Here is a 20,131-nt window from a genome sequence, read left to right on the forward strand (position 1 = left end):
TTGCTCACTGCCCCTTTCACTCCATCCATCCATTTCATTCTCAGTCATCCCCTCAAGTTTACTCCCTCCACCTCTACCTTCCGCACCTCTTTTACTAATCTTTCTTCACTCATTCTTTCCATGTATCCAAACCATCCCAATACTCTTTCATCCACTCTGTCTGGCATCTTCTTTTCCACCCCTGCTCTCCTCCTCACTTTTCCTTGTTTCTCACTCTGTCCAACCTTGTAACCCCTACCATACTTCTCTGACATTTCATCTCAAACACATTTAAACTTTTCCTCACTCCCTCTCTTAAATTCCAAGTGTCTGCCCCATACAGTGCCATAAACTGGCAAATTTATCTGAGACAAAGCACAGAACACATGAAGAAAAGAAACTGGGAAAGAGAATACATCTACATGAAAAATGCTCTTGGAATAATATAAAAGAGCACAAGTGAAGTGGGTAAAACATGTAGGCAGAAGAGACTTAACAGATGGAATAATTATGTTACTGAAGGGACACTGAAGTATGGAGCATGTGAGAGAGACCAGACAGAAGGTGGAAGGATGAAATAGAGAAGTATGCATGAGCAACTCAGCAAAGGTTGGTATAGTCTTGTAAGTCATGAAAGAGGTTAAGAGAGGCTTTTGTTGAGCAGTGGTTCTCAAATGATTGAGGCTATGTTATGATTTAAGTTCTTGTATACAACTTGAAGAACTGTGAAATTATTTTTGTTTTTGTTCAAAATGATATTTTCATTGAGGAGGGAGCAGAATAGAATAGAATGAGACAAATACTTTCTGTTGTATTCTGCCTTGTAAAATGAATAATTTTTATATAGTCTACATTGTATGGATTATGTATGTATGTGCAAGTGTATTTATATTATATTTTTAGTATTCTTTTGTGTTTTAATTGTTTTGTGAAAAAATTATATGCTCTTATTATTTTTTAACTCATTCATTTTGGTATTTATACTAGTGTTGAATCTCTCTCTCTCTCCATCTCTCTTTCTCCTCTCTCTTTCCATCTGTCATGCTGCAGCACATTCTCCTCCCATAGGCACACAATAATTAGCCTCACTAGCCAATCCACTATCTGTTCCATTGTTTTTCAGCTATTCTACATAATATCTAGCTAACTGAGGTGCCATACTAGCTTTCATCATTTTCAGTGCTCTTTGTGTCTCGTCTTTTCTTTTTCTTATAGCTCTTTCATTTTCTTCCATCACAGTCATTTTCCGAGCACCTCCCACTGCCACAATTGATTAGTTTCTAACTTCCTCTATGTTCAATAAATCCCTGAAATGTTTTGCCTATTTTCTCCTTACTGCCTTTGCTTTTACTTTTTTTTCTTTCTTTTCAACTCGCCTCCACACTGTTATCACTTCTCTCCAAGATATTTTTCTTATTCTTTACAAAATTATCCATCAGATTCGTACATGACTTTACACATCTCTCCTCTTTGCCTCCCTCACTTTTTCCTCTACATACATATACCAAAGGCTTTGTCCCCCTACATGGGGGTAGCCAAAAAGAAAAAGTCATAGAAACCACCTCTTTCTGTATATGATTCTCAGTATTTGAGTGATAATGATAATTGTGGCCCCAGTTATACAGACAGGAAACCTTTAACCCCACAATAGTCTTTAGGGCCTCCTACAGGTCCCTCTTGGAAGAAACATTGGACTGTTGTCTGTGTTGCAATAGTATATTTACCTAATTGTAATATGCAAGATAAGAGCTATGCTCATGGGTTCCTGTCTCTGATTTCATCCGACAAACTAAGCATTAAATTTGCTTATTATGTATGTGTTTTATTGGTGTGGGATTATTTCTATGTTTCAAGCTTATAGTATTAGGAGAGAAATAGTTGCTCATAGCTTTCCTCATGTGAAGAAATGGAAATAAAGTTGAGAGATTCCGTGGGTTTGATTCAGAAATTGTCAGCATGTTTAGTTTAGAAATTGTCAGCATAACCAGGTGGAGGTGAAGATGTTATAGATTTTGAAGATGGTCAGCTGGAAGATGATTCTCTGATGTCTGTCTCACAGGCCATCACTTGCAGGTACTCATTGCTGGTCCCTACATATGATTAGAAAGAATCCAAAGAGCAGTGACAAAAATGGCACCTACACTGTCAGATTTGACATACGAACAAAGATTGGAGAAATTACATCTGTCAACACTGGAACAGAGAAGAGAAAGAGGTGATTTGTTGACCATTTACAGAATTATGAAAGGGTTGTAAATTCTTGATAGAGACAATTTATTAAAGTGGGACAAAAGAGAAGCAAGAGGACACAAAAAGAAATTATAGAAAGACAGCTACAGAAGAGACCTGAAAAAATTGCTTCCCACATAGAGTGATTGATGTCTTAAACAAACTAAACGGAGAAACAGTGAATGCCAAAACTATACATGATTTTAAGAATAAACTGGATGCGGAGAGATACAAAAACAGGTCACTATGAGCATAGCTCTCATCCCATAAAATACATCTAGGTAAATGCTTAAACAACTACTACGTTCAGTAGACAATACTGTTGATATTGATGGAGAGTAACCACTAGAACATTATTTATTGGTATTTGATATGACTTTTGAGATTACATAAATAGCTGTAATCTTAAGTATTGATCCATGAAGTAATATATATATATATATATAATATATATATATATATATATATATATATATATATATATATATATATTTATTTATTTATTTAAAGAAATGACATAGAACTGGTTAGTATTCATTCAATAATGTTGGGACCAGTGATGGACATTTGCATGAGGTTTCCTGCAAATTGAACATTAGTCATCTCAGTTGTTCATCTTCATAATCTTTCAACATCCTCATTCCCAATTGTAGGGCCAATCCCAAGATATCTCTCTCAATTTTGACTATTTCATCCTTTGCACACGAGGAGCAGGCAACTGGTGAATGTTCCCTTTCTTGTAGTAGTACAGCCAATGACAATGAAGCAGTTCCTCGTTAGTACCAAAAATGCAAAGTATTGAAAATGGGCAATAGCTGCAAAAGACTATCTTTAAACTATTCCTTGTGAAGTGAACCCATTACAAAAGCAAAAGAGAAGAAAGATTTGGGAGTGTTGATAAAAGACAACCTGTCACCTCACAGACATATCAGAAGATTAAAGTGGCTTTTCAGTATATGGATGAGGAGATGATGAAAATTTTGCTGAAACCCTGATCCATCCAAGACTGGAATACACATTAGTGGTATGGTCCCCACACAGAGTGAAGGATATAAGCAAGATTGAGAGAGTACAAAGGGCAGCAGCCAAACTAGTCCCCAGCCTGGTAGATAAACCATATGAGGAAAGGCTAAATGTGCTGGGTCTACCAACTTTGAAAGATCGAAAAGGAAGAGGTGATGTGATTACAGTATTTAGGTCACTAAAGGGGATAGATTACATTGAAAGAAAAGATCTCTTGATTAAGGATGAGAGGGCATTAAGAAGTCATGGGAACAAATTAAGAAAGGCTACATGTCTAAAAGATGTGAAGAGATAGTTTTCCATATAGATGCATGAATGCCTGGAATAGCTTAGAAGGTGATATAGTCCAAGCTGGAACAAAACATGAATTCTGATCTAAATATGATATTTGGATATCAAGTATATGGACCAAGTTGAAACTGCAGATGAATTTAAGGCTAGATGTGATAAATTGGAGAGAAGAGATGGGACCCAATGAGCAATGCTGTTCTGTATACAAAAATTAGGTAAATACATCTCATAAAAAAATTAAGAATCCTAGAGAGATTTGTGGAAGACCAGAGGACTTTTGCCAGGCCTTGTGGGGCTATCAGTTTTCATCTGGTGAAATTTCAGTCAAGAATTATTATTCTGTATTGTCTTTTGTGCTGATGGTATAAGTTTCTTTAATAGTATTGAGTCATTGATGTATGATTTGTAATTGCAATTTACAGACTGAACTTCAACAATGGAGCTCCAGAGAAAGTCTTATGGTGTATGCCTATAGTCCAGTATCTACCCAAAAACCAGAAAGAACAACAGAGAAGAGTTCAGGAAATATAGAATCAATAACTCAGGTATGTTGATGAAGTCCTTTTTTTCAGCAAGTTTTCTAATCTTTATATTTCAGATTTTGCTTTCATTGTGGTTTACTTGCTTCCCTTGACAGTGGTGTTCACTTTGATTTATTTATTTTTGTTTATTTAGTAGTTTATATTTTATATTCCCCATCTGGGGTATTGGCTGCATGTTATTGTGGGGTTAAAAGCTGCTCAGTAGTGTGCAGCTGATACTGTAGGGTAGGGGTTCCCAAACTTTTCAGCTCATCGACCCCCTAGTAAAGTTTAAGATTTTCTATAGACCCCCAAACTATTAATTCACAAATTATGTCCATTTATTATCATTATTGGTGTTATTATTGTTATTAATGCTAGTAATATTATTATTATTATAGTTATAATTATCATTATTGTTATTATTATTATCATTATTATTACTATTATCATTATTATCACTATAATCATTATTATCATTATTATCATTATCATTAGCATTACTATTATTATTTTTTTTATTATTATTATAATTCTAGTTATCAATAGTGTTATTATCATCATTTTGATACGTTATAAAAGGGCTAAATGGCAACATTCATCAAGGCGATGGTATTCCAATAATGATGGACACTTTCGCATATACATAAACATAAGTGTTTTAAAATAGATATTTGTAATTTACCAATAGCTTTAAGAATAATATATATTCTTTATTATATTACTATAAATAATATTCAAGCCAATAATATTACACAAGCTCGTCATCTTGATCTTCATTCACGATATGATTGTGTGTATGTGAGAATCTTCCTACACGTACAGACTGGGGAGGATTTTCGACTCAGAGTGAACTGACATGGTTTTTCTTTAAGTTTAGATATTGGTTGGTTGATTATTCTCACTCTTTCACTACGGGAAGAGAACAGGATAATTTCATGCTACCCATTCAATTTTAAAGACTGCCTTTCAACCCTATAGTAATTTACTAACTCATTTCGAACCCCTAGCAATCTATTGAACCCCTTTCGACGCCTTGGATGGTTTCATCGATCCCTGGGAGTCGATATCGACCCCCTAGCAATCTACTGATCCCCTTTCGACCCCTTGGATGGTCTCAGGGGTCGATATCGACCACTTTGGGAACCCGTGCTTTAGGGTCTATATGGGGTGCCCCTATGGACCAGAGTCACATATTTTTTTGTCTGTGGTAAAGGAAATCTCTATTCATAGAGAAATGATGATACTTTATTATATATTAATCTAGTTGTATTTTATGGGACGAGAGCTTTTTTAACTTCTTTACCAATTTTATAATTTCTTGATATTCTATTTTTACTTTTTCTACCGCTCCATTAACACACTGAAAGACAACACACTGCTGCATGCCAGACCCCCTGATATCCACCCTTCTGAATCCTCTCTCCCACGAAAGGACAGAGTCCACCTGGCCAGACTGCGGTGCGGCCACCACCCAGCACTTCTAAGCTACCAGAAGAGGCTGGATGACTGCATTGTGAACAGCTGCCCAGGATGTAACACTTCACCCCATACCATACTACACATAATGGAAGACTGCATTATACACAATCATGCACGCAAACAACACAACATACACTCTATAAAGGATTTGTGGGAAAACCCAGTTTCGGCTGTGGCATTCCTTGGGGAGACGGGACTGCTCGGACAGACAGTCTAGGGAACGACGACAACAACAACAACAACAGGGGTGGTAAGGGAGTTGGGAGATAGGGTGGATGAAAGAGTATTGGGATGGTTTGGACACATGGAAAGAATGAGTGAAGAAAGACAAGTAAAAGAGGTATGGAAGGCAGATGTTGAGGGAGTGAACATGAGGGGGCAACCTAGGATGAGATGGATGGATGGGGTGAAAGGGGCTTTGGGGAAGAGAGGAATGTCTGTTGAGGAAGGGCGGGAGAGGACAGAAGACAGGGGTAAATGGAGAATGGTTGTACAGTACTACCTCTCATTAACGGACATTAATTAGCTGTGTTTGTGGTGTTTTTGCTGTGTTTTCGGTGTTTTTGGTGCTGTTGTTTAGTGCTGTGCAATCACTATGCCACCCAAAAAACACTCCAAATCAACAGATTATTCACATCAACGGACACCCTTACCCCCCTTTTAGTCCGTTAATGAGAGGTAGTACTGTATATGTATGATGATGTGATGCATGAGGTGGAATGGGGAGGGGGATGGGGGGTGAGGTAGTATGTGTGAGAAAAATTTGACACAGCCCGAAGGGATTTCTCCCCGTCTTCTCCTTTTTTGCATGAGGGGACAGAGAGGGGGATCGCCAATTTAATGAAGTGGCCATGCTCTGGATGTACTGTGTCTTGCAAGTGACACTGCCTCTGACTCAGGGCAGTGGACAAGATGCAGGGATGACCCGTCATCCAGGAGGTGCCAAGATAAGAGGGAGGGTAGAGGGTGGAGGGGAGTGGAGTGTATTAGGGATGGAATGGGTGGGAATGGTTTTTATGCCTTTTTCTTTTTGGCTACCTCCCTTGTAAGGGGGAAAAAACCTTTCGTATATGTATGCATGTACTTTATGAAATGCTTTTTGTAGGTCTAGAAAGGCACAGTCTGCCCATCCATCCCTTTCTTGTATTATTTCTATTAGTCTTTAATAGAAGCAAATCAGGTTTGTTGTACATGATCTTCCTTGTCTAAATCCAAATTGATTTGGATTCAGGATATTTTTTCTTCCAGATGTTTAACCCATCTACTTTTGATAACTTTTTCACATATTTTTGCTATTGTGCTTGTTAGGGAGACCGGTCTGTAGTTGGTTGGATTATCCTTGTTTCCTCCTTTATATATTGGTACAGTATTTGCATTTTTCCAGTCCCATGGTACCTTTCCTTCTTTGAATGAGTATTTAATTATAGTCTGTCAACTCTTCAATGCATTCTTTCAGTATCCAGTTTGGAATTCCATCCAGACCATGTGATTTTCTGACATCAAGGTTTTTTATTTGGTCTCGGATGATTTCCTTCTGTTTTACAGTTATTTCCTTCATTGGGGAGAATCTCTCTCTATTCCCTCACAGTTCTGTGAACTTTCAATTTTGAATACCGATTTGAAATGATAGTTCATAATTTCAGCCATTTCTATTTCTTCTGTATATTCATAATTTCCCTGGCACAGCTTTTCCATTACTTGTTTAGATTTTAGTTTACCATTTACATACCTGTAAAATAGTTTAGGTTGTTCCTGGCATTTTTCTATTATATCTCTTTCATAGTTTCTCTGCGTATTTTTCTCTTTCATAGTTTCTCAGCATATTTATCTCTTTCATAGTTTCTCTGCATATTTTTCTCTTTCATAGTTTCTCTGGGTATTTATCTCTTTCATAGTTTCTCTGTGTGTTTTTACATAATAATTTCTTAGTTTGATGTATGTTTGCCATTTATTCGTTTTTCCATCTTTTCCAAGCTTTGCTTTATTCTTAGCCTCACTACATTTTTTGTTGTACCAGCTTTTTATGTATACTCTTTCTTGCTTTTGTTGTGGTACATATTTGTTCATTCCCTCAATATAAATTTCTTTTAGTATCTTTGTTTCTTCATTTAGAAATTTATCCCAGTTTGCATCGTAAATGAATTTTTTGATTTTCTCAAAATTGTTTTGTTGTACATTACTCTTTTTTTCCATGTTTCTCATTTCTTCTTAAGTCCATTTGCTCTTTTAGTTTGAATTCTATTAGTACATGGTCACTCTTTCCTATTGGAGTTTTGTAATCAATTCTGTCCACAATTTCAGGTCTGATATAAGTATTAATTCCAGTCTTGATGGTCCCTCATTGTTTCTGTATCTGGTATTTTCTTTTATCCACTGAGTCATTGTGTATTCAATGGTCATATCCAGTAGTATGGTTCCCCAGAGGTTTCCACCCTTCACTGTTATTTCTTCCCAACATTTTTCTTTTAAAGTAAAATCACCCATAATTACTACATTTCTTTTTTCTTTCAGTATATTAGTTCATATTTTGTATCTTCTAACAGTTTGAATGATCGCTTTCTGTCGAGGACTGTGTTTTGGGGGGCTAATACACTACAAATTTTCTACTTTTCATGTAATTGCTTTCAACTTTTATCATAATTGATTCTACATTATCTTTGTCGCATTTAAGTCTTTTCTAGTCAAAAATAATACTCCCCCACCCTGTTTTTCTATTCTTTGTCCAACAGTTGTATAGACCTTGTTTCACAGTATTTGGTGGTACATACATACATATACCAAGGCTTTTTCCCCCTTACTAGGGAGGTAGCCAAAAAGGAAAAGGCATAAAATCATTCCCACCCATTCCATCCCTGAAAACACTCCACACCCCTCCACCCTCCCTCCCATCTCAGCACCTCCTAGATGACGGGTCATCCCTGCACCCTGTCCACTGCCCTGGGTCAGAAGGAGTGTCGCAAGACACAGCACATCCACAGCAAAGCCGATTCATTAAATCGGTGACCCCCCCTCTCCGTCCCCCCATATAAAGGAGAGGTCGGGGAGAAATCCCTTCGGGGTGTGTCAAAATTTTGCTCACACACACTACCTCACCCCCCATCCCCCCGTCCATTCCACCTCATTCATCACAACATCTTTCATATACAACCTTTCTCCATTCACCCCTGTCTTCTGTCCTCTCCCGTCCTCTCCCGTCCTCTCCCGTCCTTCCTCAACAGACATTCCCCTCTTCCCCAAAGCCCCCTTCACACCGTCCATCCTGGCATTTTTCAAACCTTTGGTACGTCTTCTGGGTTTCGTTTAGGCATGTCCTTTTGGGGATCACCCCCAGAGGTGATTCCACCCTACTTATGTCCAGGCATTTTTGTTGGTTCTTTATCCCTTGGGTTGCTGGTTTTTTTTTTTTTTTTTTTTTTTTTTTTTTTTTTTTTTTTTTTTTTTTTTTTTTTTTTTTTTTTTTTTTTTTTTTGAGTAACTGACAAAAAAAAAAAAAAAAAAAAAAAAAAAAAAAAATATATATATATATATATATATATATATATATATATATATATATATATATATATATATATATATATATATATATATATAATTAATTAATTAATTAGATAAATAAAATAAAATAAAGACACAAAGACAGCTCCATTTTTTTTGTCACTCATAGTACACTTCTCCCTCCCCATTTTTAGTAAACACAACTAGGGCCGGTTCCAACTTTGTCTGTCAATGAAGCACTGCTTAGCGCTTCGGAGCTTCTTTATCGTACATCCTACGTCAACTGCTGCTAGAATGTATTTACCTAGTTGTACCTAGTTGTATTTTGTGGGAGAAGAGCTATGTTCATGGGGACCCGCAATTGTATCTTTGTGTATACTTACCTAGTTGTAATATATACTTGTGTATACCTATATGTATACTTGTACATTTTTGGGTGTATGGGTTGTTGTGTGGTGGTTGCAACTCTGATTATTTGTGTATTGGTTTGTGTTGGTGAGTGTACCTTATGTGAGGTAGATCTATGAGTGGGATGTGCTGCATTTGATGGAGATTTGTGAAAAGTCTCCTGGGTAAATATGCATGCCTAGGTTGGTTTCTATGTCTAACTAGTTAGAGTAGGTGTGGGAGGGCAGTTACCAGGGTATTTACCTCTAACATGAAAAACTGGATTATAAGAGGTAGAAATATTTGGAGAGAAGTAAGGCTAATAGAGTGAGTTCCTGGGCCCAATTAAAGATCAAGTCTTTGTGGAGGTGGAGTTGGTGTGTCCAGTTGTAGTGGAGTGGTATTGAACATGGTAAGGAGATGCATTTCTGTAAATGTCCTCTTCCTTTCTCTGCTAACAGAGAAACTGGACACAACATCTTTCAAGAATAGTGAATTCAGTATTAAATCAGGTTCCCTATAACAGAAACCCAGAATGCAAAACTTCCCATCCCCTCTTTATCATTACACAACACTAAAACAAGAGTGACAGTTGTTCTGAAAAGAAATATAATTTGTCTCAGATGCAGTTACCATACTGATTGTATAGAACATTTTACTTTAAACTACACAACACTCTTTTCAGACAATGTTACAAATTTTCTTGCCTGAGAGATAATTCAGTGGCAATGACTGGGTTTCTTAGGGCTGCAGGTCTCCTGTGAGAGGGATCTGAAGTTATGAATTGATTGTGTACAATTTTTGTTTTTCTTGTTTCAGAGTGGCCAATGTGTTGTTGACCTGAAGCGGAGATATATTGAAGTTGATGATGAATTAGTGTCAATTATAACTGATATTGAAGGTATAATTTTACTCTTAAACCTTATAAATGAATGTTTAAAGTTAAAAGGTAGTTTTTCTTTGTGCTGCACACAATGAAGAGACTAAGGAATGCTTCAGCAATAGAACTGTGAAAATCTGTTTAATAGAAAAAATGCATGATATCCAAAGTAGAAATGCTGTTCAAACTAAATTGAGAGTAAGGTATAAAATATTTTCAACTTGATATATTTGCAGATGATGAACTAAGCACTACAACAGGATATCACAATGCTCTACCACTAGAGGTGCATGGTTCAGGTTATACACAAATGCATATGGTCTCGAATGCAAAGGCTGAGAAATTGGTAAGACAGAGTAATTTGGCTTGGTAAACAAATGCATGTCTCATATCTTTATATATTTATTTATTTATTTATTTATTTGGCCACCCCCAATTTCAGGAGGAAAAGGACTTTTGGTATATTTATATATGTAAGTAGTTGAAGTAGTTTTAGCCCTGCCTTGCAACAAGTGAGTTCGTAGTGAGGGTATAGCACATTAAATTCCTTGCTTCAGAAAGTGATCCAAGAGGAAGCATTACTGTAGCTCTCTCTTGAGAGTGTGAGTGAGTTTATGATATTAAACTTAAAAACATTTATGTATTTATGTAGTTATTTAGTTATTTTATTTATCTGGAGGGAAGTGTTAAAGGACCAACATTCCCTAGACAGCAACACAGTATATCAACTCTGAGTGACTTATGGACCCATGATTGTTGCCTTACCTGAAGGCTGCAGGTCTTCTGCAAGAAAAACAAGGGCCAGTGGATCAGTTGATCTTAGAGGAAGGAGATAGTTGTAAGCATTTAAAGTTGCATGTAGCATTAATGAAAGTGTAGGGGTGGAGGTAAATATTTAGGGAGAATTAAAAGTGTCTTGAGAAATAAGTATCATGGGATAAACACAAAGAGAAGACTATATGAAAGGATGATTGTACTAATGACACTGTACAGGGGAAAGACTTGGAATGTAAAGGAGACAAAGAAGAAATTTTGATGTTTTTGAGATGAAGTGTTTGAGAAGTATGGTGGGCATTATGAGGATGGATAGAGTAAAGAACGAGGTGTTGAGATAGAGAGCAGGGATGGAAAGGGAGCTGGTAGACAGGATGGTTTGGGCATATGGAAAGGATGAGTAAAGAAAGACTGGCACAAAGCGTGTGGAAGGCAGTGGTGGATGGAGTGAATTTAGGGAAAGGCCAAGAATGAAATAAATGGAAGGGGTATGTACCTAATTGTAGTGTACAGAAAAGGAGCAATGCTCATTGGGTCCCATCTCCTTCCTTCCCTCCATATTTATTTTTTTATTATTACCTAGCCTCATATTCATGTACAGTTCCAACTTAACCCCTTCCATACGGTGCCGCACACGTAGGCGTCATGAGGAGCAAGTGGATTCGCGACGCTGCCATATCGGCTTCTTGATTATATTTATTGTAGTCGCCCCTGTGTTTTTACATTCTCCCAAATGCGCCCTGAATCCCATTCTCTGTGGTTTTCAAAATTCGCGGGTGAAAGAGAGAACGATTGATATAAGCGGCGACTATATTTTATGATGCGAATATTATTACGTGACGTCATACGGCTGGCATTGGCTGCTGCCCGCGAGATTTAAGTCCCGTACTGAAGTGGTTAATCTATATCTTTGATTTACAAAGGTCGTGTTTAGATTTGAATTCATGTATTATTTGAGCTTGAGCTATATCACTTTCTAAGCTATTCAAAGTATTTATATGTTTATATGGAAAACGATATTTCTTCACATCCTATAGACATGTGAGCTTTCTTAATTTGTTCCTATGATCTCTTAACCACTTCCATATGGTGATGCCTACTTAGGCGTCATGAAGAGCAAGTGGGTACGCGATGATGCCGACGTCGGTGTCTTGATTATATTTATTGTAGTCATCCCTACGTGACCTCCATTCTCTCTAAACTGGCTTCATCATATTTTCTATGGTTATAAAAATTCACGGGTGAAAGAGAACGAACGATTGAGCACTGACTTTATTATTTATAATGCGATTATTATGACACAACATTGCACGTCGGGCAGCTAATGCTGCCAGACATGGGATGTGCCCCGGAGTGAAGAGGTTAAAGCCCCCTCATCCTTAATCAGAAGATATCTTCTGACAATATGATCTATCCCCTTTATACATATATATACCAAAGGCTTTTTCCCCCCTTACATGGGGGGTAGCCAAAAAGAAAAAGGCATAGAAATCATTCCCACCCATTTCATTTCCCATATATTCCACTCCCCTCCACCCTCCTCCCTCCCTCCCATCTTGGCACCTCCCGGATGACGGGTCATCCCTGCATCCTGTCCACTGCCCTAGGTCAGAAGCAGTGTCGCAAGACCCAGCACATCCACAGCAAGGCCGCTTCATAAATTCGGCGACTCCCCCTCTCCGTCCCCTCATGCAGGAAAGAAGATGGGGAGAAATCCCTTCAGGCTGTGTCAAATTTTTCTCATACATACTTCCTCACCCCCCATCCCCCACCCACTCCCCCTCATGCATCACAGCCTCATCTATGCACAACCCTTCTCCATTCACCCCTATATACTGTCCTCTCCCGTGCTTCCTCTACTGACATTCCTCTCTTTTGTAATGCCCCTTTCACCCCATCCATCCACCTTATCCTAGGATGCCCTCTCATATTCACTCCTTCCACCTCTACCTTCCACACTTCTTTTACTAATCTTTCTTCACTCATTCTTTCCATGTGTCCAAACCATCCTAATACTCTTTCATCAACCCTATCTCCCAGTTCCCTTTCCACCCCTTTTTCTCCTCCTCACCTCCTAATTTCTCACTCTATCTAGCCTAGTAACCCCTATCATACTTCTCAGACATTTCATCTCAAACACATTCAAACTCCTCTCTTCCTCATTCATGTTCCATGTTTCTGCCCTGTACATTGCTGTTGGCACAATCATTCCATATACACTCCTCCTTTAGTGACTCCCCTTTAGTGACTTGAATACTGTGAAGGTGCTGTGCTTTGGTGCTTAGTTTCTGAGCCAGACAGTGGGTGGGGGACAGGGATGCCATTTCATTCACAAGCTCAAAAAAATGGGTGTTGGATATATGTGGAATAGGTGGAGGCTGGGTGCATGCCTTGGCTGGCTACATCAGTAATAAGAGGGAAGAAGTTTTTTTGGTATATATATATATATATATATATATATATATATATATATATATACATATATATATACTGGTACATACATATATATATACTGGTACATACATATATATATACTGGTACATACATATACCAAGGCTTTTTCCCCCTTACAAGGGAGGTAGCCAAAAAGGAAAAGGCATAAATTCATTCCCACCCATTCCATCCCTGAATACACTCCACACCCCTCCACCCTCCCTCTTATCTTAGCACCTCCTGGATGACAGGTCATCCCTGCACCTTGTCCACTGCCCTGGGTCAGAAGCAGTGTCGCCAGACACAGCACATCCACAGCAAGGCCCCTTCATTAAATCGGTGACCCCCCCTCTCCGTCCCCCCAATGCATAAAAGGAGAAGACAGGGAGAAATCCCTTCGGGCTGCGTCAAATTTCGCTCACAGATACTACCTCACCCCCCATCCCCCCGTCCATTCCACCTCATGCATCACAACATCATCCATATACAACCATTCTCCATTCACCCCTGTCTTCTGTCCTCTCCTGTCCTTCCTCAACAGACATTCCCCTCTTCCCCAAAGCCCCCTTCACCCCATCCATCCACCTCATCCTAGGACGTCCCCTCATGTTCACTCCCTCCACATCTGCCTTCCACACCTCTTTTACTAGTCTTTCTTCACTCATTCTTTCCATGTGTCCAAACCATCCTAATAATCTTTCATCAACCCTATCTCCCAACTCCCTTTCCACCCCCGTTCTTCTCCTCACCTCCTCATTTCTCACTCTATCTAGCCTAGTAACCCCATCATACTTCTCAGACACCTCATCTCAAACACATTCAAACTCCTTCTCTCTTCCTCTCTTATGTTCCATGTTTCTGCCCCATACAGTGCTGTTGGCACAATCACTCCATTCCCAAATGTCTATTCCTCATTACACTCTTTAATCCACCAAGGCATTTACTCGCTTCTCTCAATCTACATTCTACCTCCACCTTCACTCCACCTTTTCCTGCCACATTTGCACCCAAGTATCTAAAACTATCCACTTCCTCCATTCGCTCTCCCTTAACCCCTTCCATACGGTGCCGCATACGTAGGCAGCATGAGGAGCAAGTGGATACGCGAGGCTGCCATATTGGCGTCTTGATTATATTTATTGTAGTTGCCCCTGCGTAATGACACTCTCTAAACTGTCTTCATCACATTTTCTATGGTTATCAAAATTCACGGGTGAAAGAGAGAACGATCGATATAAGCAGTGACTATATTTTATGATGCGAGTATTATTACGACACATCGTACGTCTGGCAGCTAATGCTGCCCGCGAGATTTTGGCCCGTACTGAAGAGGTTAATGCTCACTTCCAGTGTACTCCCACTTTCACCCCTTGTACATCTCATCACCTTACTTTTACCCACATTTATCTACAGCTTTCTTCTATCACATACTCTCCCAAACTCTGTCACCAACTTCCTCAGTCCCTCCTCCGATCCTGCCACAAGCGCAGTGTCGTCAGCAAACAACAGCTGGCTCACCTCCCACTTTTTTCCATTTTCTTTAACCATCTCCAATCCCTGACCCACTACCCTTGCATTTACCTCTCACACTACCCCTGCATTTACCTCTCACACTACCCCATCCATTTATAAGTTGAACAGCCAGGGCGACATAACGCATCCTTGACGAAGTCCCACCTTTACCTTGAACCACTCACTCTCTCCATTTCTAATCCTGACACAAGCTCTACTACTCTCATAAAAACTCTTGACAGCTCCTAGAAGCTTTCCTCCTATCCCATATATCTGCATAACCTCCCACAGTGCCTTTCTGTCTACCCTATCGTAAGCCTTTTCCAGATCCATAAAAGCCCAAAAAACATCCTTCCCCTTTCCTATAGCTTTCTCACATATCTGTCTTACCACAAAGATCTGATCTACACAACCTCTACCCGTCCTAAATCCACACTGCTCCTCACCATTTACTCCCTCTGTTCCTCTCCTAATCCTCTCAATCAAGATCCTCCCATAAGCCTTCCCAACTACACTTAACAAGCTAATCCCTCTGAAACTACTACATTCACACTTGTCCCCTTTTCCCTTGTAAAGTGGAACTATACAGGCACTCCTCCAGTTGTCCGGCACTCTACCCTCTCTCCAGCAAACATTAAATAACCTCAACAGCCAGTCCACCATCACTGTACCTCCTTTTTTTAGACATTCTGCATGGCATTCATCCAGACCAGGTGCCTTACCTACTTTCATCATCTTAACAACTGCCTTCACTTCATCCTTCAGGTAGATTTACTTATTTTTAATTTGAGTAGAGGCAAGTTATAGAGTGAGGAAAGCAAGTAAATATCTTGGGAAATGAAAATAGCAATGAGGAATAGGTATGTGGGGATGAACATTCAGAGAATGTTGTGTGAGGGAGTGATTGTGCCTTTGGTACTGTATGGAATGGACATGTGGTTAGAAGGAAGGGCATAAATATGTTTGGGATGAAGTTTTCAAGGAATAAGGAGTGAGAAATGTGGAGGTAAGGCAGAGAGCTAAGGAAAGAAAGCAGGCAGTTAGCATAGATCAAAATTTTGAGATAGTTTGGGTGTATTGAAAGGAGTGACGTAAGACTAGCAGATCAAGGGAAAGTCACCATATGAAGTTGGGGGGTAAACTAGCTTTGGGTATTGGGACCTACAATGACTTGCTATACTGCTGTCTTTGACTTTAGTATTGTTGCAGGAGACAGGGATGAGCCATCATTCATAAAGTGCTGAGATGGGAGGGACATTTAATGGGTTTTGGATGGATGTGGCTGGGTACATGATGGATTTATGCTTTATCTTGGCTAAACTCTTTACAAGGGGGAAAAGGCCTTTTAGTATATGTATGTGGTATATGTAGTTGTATATGTGTTATATGTATGTGGAGATGTGTCTAGAGAGTTGACCATAGGAAATACAGTGTTTAGGAAGAAAGTTAAGCATAATTACACACGGGAGAGGGTGATGGATGGAAGGGTGGTAAATAGAGCATTAATGGACAATATAGTAGTAACCAGAGGTATAACAGGAAGAGTTAAGGATATACATGTTTTAATGGGAGAGAGTGGGGGAATATCAGATAATTTTTTGGTGGAAGGTAAGTTGAGAGTGGAGGATAGATGGAGAAAGAGGAAAAGGACAGAAGGTAGGGAGATGCTTAGAGTAAACTGCTTAAATGAGAAAGAAAAGGAGAAGGAATACAAGAAGCTGAGAGAAGAGTGGGAGGGAGTGAAGGATAGAGTAGAACTAGGAGGAGGAATGGGGACAGTTCAAGGAGGGAGTCACAAGGTGTGCAAAGATGGTGTGTGGAACAAGGAGGATGGGTGGAAATAGAAGGAGGGGTAGTGAGTGGTGGGATGATGAAGCAAGAAAGTTTGTAGAAAAGAAGAAGCGACCTCTCAGAGATTGGTTAGAAAATAGGATGAGAGAATAATATGAGAGGTACAAAGAAAAGAGAAGTAAAGCATAAGTTAAAGGAAGCAAAAGAGAACAGATGTGAAATGGGGTAAGAGTATGACAGAAAATTTTGAGAGTAATAAAAAGATGATTTGGAAAGAAATTAAGAGAGGAAGAGGAGGCAAATCTAGTAAAGAAAAGGTAAAAGGTGCAGATGGAGAGATGATGATGGAAGAGAAGGCAGTAAGAGGAAGATGGGCAGAGCATTTTAGGAGTTGCTAAATGTGAAGGAGGATAGGGAGGGGAAGGTAGTTGCCGAGTGAAGTGCTAAGAAAATGATAGTGCTGAATGAAGAAAAATAAGAAAAGATGAAGTGAAGGCAGTTGTTAAGATGATGAGAACAGGTAAGGTAACTGGGATGGATGGGTGTCATGCAGAATGTCTAAAAAAAGGAGGTACAGTGATGGTGGACTAGCTGGTGAGGTTATTTAATGTTTGTTTAAGAGAGAGTAGAATGCTGGAGGACTGGAGGTTTGCCAGTATAGTTCCACTTTACAAGGGAAAAGGGGACAAGTGTAAGTAGTTTCAGAGAGATCAGTTTGTTGAGTGTAGTTGGGGAGGTTTCTGGGAGGGTTTTGATTGAGAGGATTAGAAGAGGAAGAGAGGGAGTAGTTGGTGAGGAACAGTGTGGGTTGAGGACAGGAAGGGTTGCATTGGTCAGATTTTTGTGGTAAGACATATGTGAGAAAGCTATAGGAAAAGGTAAGGATGTTTTTTGGCCTTTTATGGATTTGGAAAAGGATTATGACAGGGTAGACAGGAAGGCACTATGTGAGGTATTGCAGATATATGGGATAGGAGGAAAACTGTTAAGAGCAGTGAATAGTTTTTACAGGAGTGGAAGAGCTTGTGTTAGAATCATAAATAGAGTGAGTGGTTTGAGGTAAAGGTGGGACTTTGTCAGGGATGTAGTATGTCACCTTGGCTATTCAATTTATACATGGATGGGGTGGTGTGAGAGGTAAATGCAAGGGTAGTGGGTTGGGGTTTGGAGATGGTTAAAGAAAATGGAGAAAAGTGGGAGATAAGCCAGGTGTTGTTTGCTGATGACACTGCTTGTAGCAGGATCAGAGGAGGGATTGAGGAAGTTAGTGACAGAGTCTGGGAAGGTGTACAAAGGAAGTTGAAGATAATTGTCGGTAAAAGTAAGGTGATGAGATGTACAATGGGAGAATATGGAAGTGAGTATTAATGGAGAGACCGGAGGAAGTAGATAGTTTTAGATACTTGGTTGTGAATGTGGTGGGAAAAGAAGTAGAGGTGGAGGTAGAATGTAGATTGAGAGAAACAGTGTCTTAGGGGATTAAAAAGTGTAATGAAAAATAGACATTTGAGAATGGATGCTGAGAGGAGATTGTATGGAGTGATTGTACTGACAGTGCTGTATGGGGGCAGAAACATGGAACATAACGAGAGGAAAAGAAGAGGAGTTTGAATGTGTTTAAGATGAGGTGTATGAGAAATATGATGGGGTTTACTAACTGGATAGAGTGAGAAATGAGGAGGTGAGGAGGAGAATGGGGGTGGAAACGGAGTTGGGAGTTTGGGGTGATGAAAGAGTATTGAGATGGTTTGGACACATGGAAAGAATGAGTGAAGAAAGATTAGTGAAAGAGGTGTGGAAGGCAGAGGTGGAAGGAGTGAACATGAAGGGGTGACCAAGGATGAGATGGATGGGATAAAAGAGGCATTGGGAAAGAGGGGAATGTCTGTTGAGGAAGGATGGGAGAAGACAGAAGATGGTGTTCATGGAGAATGGTTGTGTATGGATGATACTGTGATGTATGAGGGGGAGTGGGTGGGGGATGGGGGTGAGGGAGTATGTATGAGAAATCAATTGACACAGCCCAAAGGGATTTCTCCCCATCTTTTCCTTTTCTGCATGAGGAGACGGAGAGGGGGGTCACTGGTCACTGATTTAATGAAGCGGCCTGGCTGTGAATGTGCTGTGTCTTGTGACATTGCTTCTGACCCAGGGCAGTGGGTGAGATGCAGGGATGACCTGTCATCCAGGAAGAGCCAAGATAAGAGGGAGGGAGGGGGGTGAATGGGAATGGAGTATGTAGGGGATGGAATGGGTTAGAGTGGATTTTATGCCATTGTATTTTGGATACCTCCTGTGTAAGGGGTAAAAAGCCTTTGGTATTTGTATGTATGTTTTAATGGTAGCTTGATAATATCCTGGTCTTGTATGAGCTATGGTTGTTTCTTGCATACTTTTTCAGTGTCAGCAATGCATGAGATTTGACGTAGTCATATTCCAAGTAAATTACATGTGCAAATGTTTTTCACAATAAATATATTTATTCTTTTAAGTTGGCTTTTTATCTTTTCCTACAGTTTATATATACATAAATACATACCAAAAGGCCTTTGCCCCATATAAAGAGGTGACCAGGTCAGCACATACTCCACACCCATGCCACACCTATCTAATACTGGTTCATTGTCCCTCCCATCTTAGCATCTTATGATTAAAGGGTTATTCTGTCCCCCCTTCACATCACTTGGATCAAAGGCAATGTAACAAGGCACAGCATTTCCACAGCAAAGCCCAACATTCAGAGCTGGTTTACCACCACCAATTCATTTTATAATGAGCCTACCCCCTTGTTCACTTAATTTAAGAAGTAAATAAGAATATCCTTTTGGGCTGTATTACTTCTTTATCAGTTTACAACCATCCTCCATTCAATCTTGTCTTTTGGACTTCCTGTTCTTGCTTGAAAGTCATTCCTCTTGCATTGCAGTGCCCCTTTCACCCAATCCATCCATCTCATTTGTGGCCATCCTCACAAGTTCATTCCATCCATTCATTCTTTCCACATAGCCAAACTATCTCAACACTTTTTAATTTCCCCTATCTAACAGCTCTTTCCATACCCATTCTCTGCCTCACTTCCACATATCTTTGTAACACCTACCATACTTCGCAGTCACTTCATCTCAAACATGTTAAACTCTCTCTTTCTACCTCACTCAGATTCTAAGTCACTGTTCCATACAGCATACAATACAATGGAAAATACATACATACATACATATACCAAGGCTTTTTCCCTCTTACAAAGAAGGTAGCCAAAAAGAAAAAGGCATAAAACCATTCTCACCCATTCCATCCCTAAAAACACTCCTCCACCCTCCACTCTCCCTCTTAT

The 20,131-nt window shown here is 39.5% G+C and overlaps 1 protein-coding gene across 4 annotated transcripts in view; it reads left to right on the forward strand.

The window, feature by feature from the left end:
* The window catches only part of LOC143018969 (uncharacterized), a 132,449-nt gene that overhangs the window by 74,434 nt on the left and 37,884 nt on the right, over positions 1 to 20,131 (forward strand). For 2 of the 4 annotated variants that reach the window (XM_076174627.1, XM_076174628.1), the window contains 3 exons: positions 3,945 to 4,067; positions 10,227 to 10,308; positions 10,524 to 10,633. In XM_076174627.1, coding sequence (XP_076030742.1) covers positions 3,945 to 4,067; positions 10,227 to 10,308; positions 10,524 to 10,633 — 315 coding nt within the window. Of the gene's footprint in view, positions 1 to 3,944; positions 4,068 to 10,226; positions 10,309 to 10,523; positions 10,634 to 10,729; positions 12,692 to 15,690; positions 18,780 to 20,131 lie in introns of those variants that run through there. The other 2 variants (XM_076174629.1, XM_076174630.1) reach the window with 2 other exon arrangements.

The sequence above is a fragment of the Oratosquilla oratoria genome, chromosome 36, assembly GCF_046742065.1.
Source record: "Oratosquilla oratoria isolate Oo_2021 chromosome 36, ASM4674206v1, whole genome shotgun sequence".
NCBI classification, from domain to species: Eukaryota; Metazoa; Arthropoda; class Malacostraca; order Stomatopoda; family Squillidae; genus Oratosquilla; species Oratosquilla oratoria.